Here is a 5,584-nt window from a genome sequence, read left to right on the forward strand (position 1 = left end):
GTCCTATAAAATTAAGTTAGAATATCTCGACCTCCAACAGTAATTCATAAACTCTTAGATAGCGAGAACCAATCAGAGCAAACGTTTTATGAACCATGCATTAGTTGTGTCTAATGCATGGGTGCACACTCTGCATAGTGCTTTTGGACGCATTAATTTTACTTGAAGGTTGATGCATTTATATTTGCTTCTATTTTCCAACATTTTTTAGTGACAATTTAAATAAAAATACAAAATCAAGAGATTTTTTTCTTGCATTTATATTATAAAATAGGTTAAATAAATGCTTATCACTTGTTGCTCGAGAAATACAAAATAATGCACTTGTACTGAGATGTTGGTGCCGTGGTGCGTCTAATGCACTCCACCCACTGGGCTTGTGCATCAACATCTCAGTACAGGTGCATTTTTTTGTACAATTTCACTCCCAACAAGTGATACGCATTTATTAACCTACAAGTAATCAACACACATCATTTTTTATTCAAGTTCAGCAAAGAATACAAACCTATATCAAGTATTCTGAAAATGACCGGATAGATCACAAATCCCAGTGGAGTATTTTATTTACCAATATAATTTGAAGTCAAACATTTATTTAAATTGTGAAACTTTCAACATCGCTACTGCACAATTTTAAATTGAGTTAAAAAATTATGATGAATTTTAACCCAATGGCTAAGGCTAAGCTGTCCACAACTTTCTCTACCAATTACAACACGAAGACTTTTTTTTAGAAATTTCATATAAACTAGCAGTCACTATCTGTTCCAATTAAAATGTAGCACATTGATGCATTTTTTCAACAAATTTCCATATAAATATCCAAGGTGCTTCCTTCCAAATACGCAATCAACAAAACAGCCACTTAGTCGTCTTCACACACACAGCAAATGATCACTGATGTTCACTGTATAGATGACTGCTCAAACAAAATTGTCTGGTGGGAACAATTTGAAACATGCATCACTTGCCCGTTGATTTATAAACTCAAAACTCAAACTGCTTTTCTTTGGTGCATGATCTGCCTCCTCTTTTCAGATTCAGCAACAATATATGTACGCTTTAGACTCTACTCCCTAATCCAGAAAAATACAGTTATTTTTTGCGATTAAAAAATACTATAAAGTTCTGCCAAACATAGCTCAATCCTAATCATTCATTTAAGTTCTAACTGGAGAAAATTTTTAAAAGAAAAAATTCACTTTTTTATTTCTTGAAAAAAGAACCAAAAACATGCATTTTTAGCATGTTTTCTAACAATCGAGTCATAAAAATCACAGACTTGGAACAAGTCTAAGCATTCAAAATCTTGAGTATGCTGAAATTTTCCTCAAATTTTCACTTTTTTGTGTTAATTAAATGGTTGGTTAAATAAGAATGAAACGTCTTTTTCAATAATTAGAATGCATAAACTGAAATTAGTCTTAGTACAAGTCTTTGGGCTTCACAGCATACGAAAAACGCCCTAAAAAATGCATGTTTTTAGGACTAACTAAAGGATTAGGATTTAGCCATGTTTCATTTGGAAAACAGGATAATTATTTTTTATCCAAAAAAATTAGTTCTGTATTTTTCTGGAATAGGGAGTAGATGGAGGAAACATGAATAATCAATAAGGAATTAGCCAGATTATGATACATGTATGTAGAGACGGTGAAACACAAACGAGGGTCTGACAAAAAGCTTAACCTGTCCTACACCACATTTTTGATTTTTTTTTTATCACACCAAAAGATTTCAAAAGATTAACTTACAATATTCACATCAAAATGTGTGTCACAACTCACAAGCAATTTCTGTGTTACAAATTGCATTGAGCAGTTGTCAATTGTGGGCGTGGCCATTTCCTCTGATTCCTTTTCTAGTGGTGCACCCTGCATTCTCTGAGATTGGATGGACAGGAAACTTTTGACATCCTGGTTAAATCCTTGATTAATCAGCTATGCACAATTTTGCACATACATTGTACAATACCTCTCTGCTTGCGGCTACTGCTAAATACGTTCACATATTTCTATTCTAACACAAGGTAACACAGTGGAATCTTTGGTAACTACATGTAAATGGTTGGTAGGCTAATCTAATGGAACTTACTGGGTGATGATTAAAACATAGTCATGCAGTACATAGTTGGCAATCATTTTCTCCACAACACTCACATTTTGTGAACATGTACACACTTCTTTACCATGTGACCTGCCTATACATGTAATTTGGGATTATCATGCAATGTTTTACTAATAAATCAACTTTCTCTTTCAAGAATGTATTCAAGGAGAGAGTTGATTTCTTAATAAAATGTTATTACTAATTACTTTTCTTTCAAATTGTACCTCTAAAAGTAACCAATTGATGTTCTCCACATGGTTAGGCCGTGTAAAATTAATATTTTGTTTCTCGTCCCTCCCTCCTTAATTTCTGGGATTTGTCAGATTTTTTTTTTTTTTTTAGATTTTTCAATTTTTTTAGACTTTGGAATGATTTATGAAATCTTCATACATATAAATAAGTTTATTAGAGAACAAGCATCACTTCCAAGTCTTTTTGTGGTACTCTAGGGGTTTATCCTCAGAATCTCACATTTGAAAAAAAAAAAAAAAAAAGGCCTCATCGTTTCCTCGAGCACTGTTGGAGAAGACCGAAACTACTGACAATGCTAATTTTACATTGAAAAAAAAAAAAAAAAAAAAAACACCTCCCTCCCTCATCAATTCATGAAAATCCTCTGGACGAGAACCAAAACATTAATTTTATACGGCCTTAATAGGTAAGACACTAACATTCAAAACTGCAAGTGGTGTTTGAGCTGCTGATTGCTAACTTAATGTGGCACATGAAAAAACACAAGGATCAAATGGATACACAATACAATCATGCTCACATATTTAGCAGTGACGATTTCCCATCAAATATTTTCAGCTGACTTTCATAAACCAACTGGCAAGTGTATGATCTTACTTAATTATTTCGACAACAGTGTACGTATACTTTTCCTTTACAAGTGACTACTGCGCAAATAAATATTGCATGCATGTTACAAATTGTGCCACACCAGACAAAGTTGAGATGATTCCACATTGAAGCTGAACACTTTTTTTTTCCAAACAAAAACAAATTAGCCGGAAGTTGTAAATGCTGCTCCACGCACAACTATGACAACTAAATGATCTTCCTTTGATGGTTCCGTTCCAAGCCCATTGGCATAATTCAAAAGATGTTTCTGTGAGAAATCACAAGGTGGAAATGCATGTAACACACCTGCATCCACATCTTTAGGTCCTGCAACAGGCAGGCTAATTACACCAGCTGCTTGTTTTTGTTGTAAGTATGACACCAGGTTACGCAGAGCTCTTGACTGCGTCCCATTAGGAGCAGGTTCTGGCATATCATCGCCAGGGAGAGCAAGCAATAAACAGTGACCACTTGATCCTGCTCCAGAAATACGTTTTCCTACTTCCTCCAATTTGGGTTGATCTAAACGCAAACGTTGAGTTATCCTCAATATCCCATCTTCATCAAATTTTCCATGGGGTAAAAGAGAATCAGCAAGACTGGTGTCACCACCAATCTGGAACATTCTAGTTGCAAAGGCACTGTTCTTTAATACCACATAGCCTTGCCAAGCAAGGTCAAGATGTTTCACAAGATCAGCAAGTGTTTCCGCTCCATGTAACAATGAATCTTTTCTTCCATCTCCTTTTTTTTTTTTTTTTTTTTGCTTGAATTCACCATCAATACCTTCCTCACTACTAGAACGATGTCGTTTGTGATAATCTGGTGATGAATCATGGTTGCCAAGGGAACCACGCTCGGGTGATTCAAAACTTCTATCAGAACGTGCACGATCTTGATTAGCACTGGGAGATCTACGACGTTTGAATGGTCGAGTTCTGTCTGGAGTCCGATCATTATTGAAGTCACTACCAGGAGAACCACCTCGTTTTCCTCTTCTTTCTGGTCCTCCTGCATTACGATCTTTTGAATTGTTTCTGCGATTCCAATCCTCCTGATATCTGCCATTACCACCCTGCCAATCTCCACCACGACGCGGTTCTGCACCATTATCTCCAACCCAATTATCTCGATACTGAGCAGGTGGTGATCTACCACCTCCAAATTCACGCTCAAAATTACCACCACCGCCTTGATCATTCCTTCTGCCTCCTTGCTGGTATCCACCACCTCCACCACCAAATGATGGAGACTTGTTTGGAGGAGTATCTGGTTCTGCAAAATCAACTCTCAAACGACGGTCTGGCCCTCCTAATGGAAAGCCACGCATATTATTGGCTGCTACTTGAGCTGCTTCCAGCGTTTCATATTGAACATACGCAAATGGTTCTCCTTTCACATAATCAATTTTGCGAATAGCTCCAAAACGGTCAAATTCTCGTTCCAGAACACCCAAAGATACCCACGGTCCTAGCCCCCCAACCCACAGTCGAGATGTTGGAGACAGCTTACCATAACCTGTTTTACACTGATTTCTTCCTATGTACTGACCAGACATTGCTACCATGGCTTTGTGTGCCATATCTAAATTCAAATACCTCACAAATGCAAATGGATTGCCCTGATTTCTTGGGGGGTACTTGATGTCAATATCCTCAATTATACCATACCGCTCAAATGAACGTTTGATTTCATTTTCTGAAATACCATCTTCCAAATTGCCCACAAACACTGTACGTGTAGCCTTAGGATCATCCTCTGGCAAAAGCATTAACTCTCGATCTCGATCATGCTCCCTAACATTATCATTGCCGTATGGCCGCCTATTATTATTATACATAACATTCCTATCTCTTCCAGGATTGTCGCGCACCATTCCTTTTTGCATTCCTCCTTGTTGTGGGCGGCGACCTCCACCCATATTCGAAGGTGGCATTCGACCACCATAGCCCATATCTGGACTTTGACTCCTTCGTTGTTGTTGATACTGATTTTTCTTACTTTTAAACACACAATCAACACGCAATGATTTGGCAAACAATGTTAACCTATCACCTTTTGCCATTTTGGCTTCACGGGCATGGTCATGAGCACGGAAATTTGCAAACGCTGTTCTCTCTTCATTTGGCCCACTGTATACAATTCGAATATTCACATCCCCAAATTTTTTGAATTCATGAAAAAGTGCATCCTTAATTGCCATGTCTGCTACATGTGACGGGAATCCTGTGAGTCGTAAACTCGTGTATGTTTTGTTTGAATCAAACCTATCATAACTACGATAATCACCACCATACGGTCTATCTCGATCATGGTCCATTCCACCACCACGGCCCCCACGGCCGCGCATATTGCCCGATCGCCTTCCACCATCTCTGTCCCGTCTGTCGTCTTTTTCCATACTGCGTGATGCACGACCAAGTTTGCTACCACCCCTACCTTCATAACGATCATTTCCAGGGCTCATTCTCTCCCTTGATCCTGGTCTTAGCATATCAGGACTTCCTCTCACCCGTCTCCCTGTATCTCGACCTGACTGGCGCTTCATTTTTAAGTCGATATGTTGTGCTTTAGCTGTAAATAATGCAGTTTTCATGTACACAGATTTTTACATTACAGCCAATGTAAG

General features: G+C 37.8%; 1 protein-coding gene across 1 annotated transcript; it reads right to left on the reverse strand.

The window, feature by feature from the left end:
* Window positions 1-2,769: 2,769 nt before the first annotated feature.
* LOC140149301 (RNA-binding protein 15-like) lies at window positions 2,770-5,584 on the reverse strand. Its single transcript, XM_072171567.1, has one exon. It carries the CDS (start codon window positions 5,549-5,551, stop codon window positions 3,119-3,121), a length of 2,433 nt encoding a protein of 810 aa, XP_072027668.1. The 5' UTR covers window positions 5,552-5,584; the 3' UTR covers window positions 2,770-3,118.

This window comes from Amphiura filiformis, chromosome 3 (assembly GCF_039555335.1).
Source record: "Amphiura filiformis chromosome 3, Afil_fr2py, whole genome shotgun sequence".
NCBI classification, from domain to species: Eukaryota; Metazoa; Echinodermata; class Ophiuroidea; order Amphilepidida; family Amphiuridae; genus Amphiura; species Amphiura filiformis.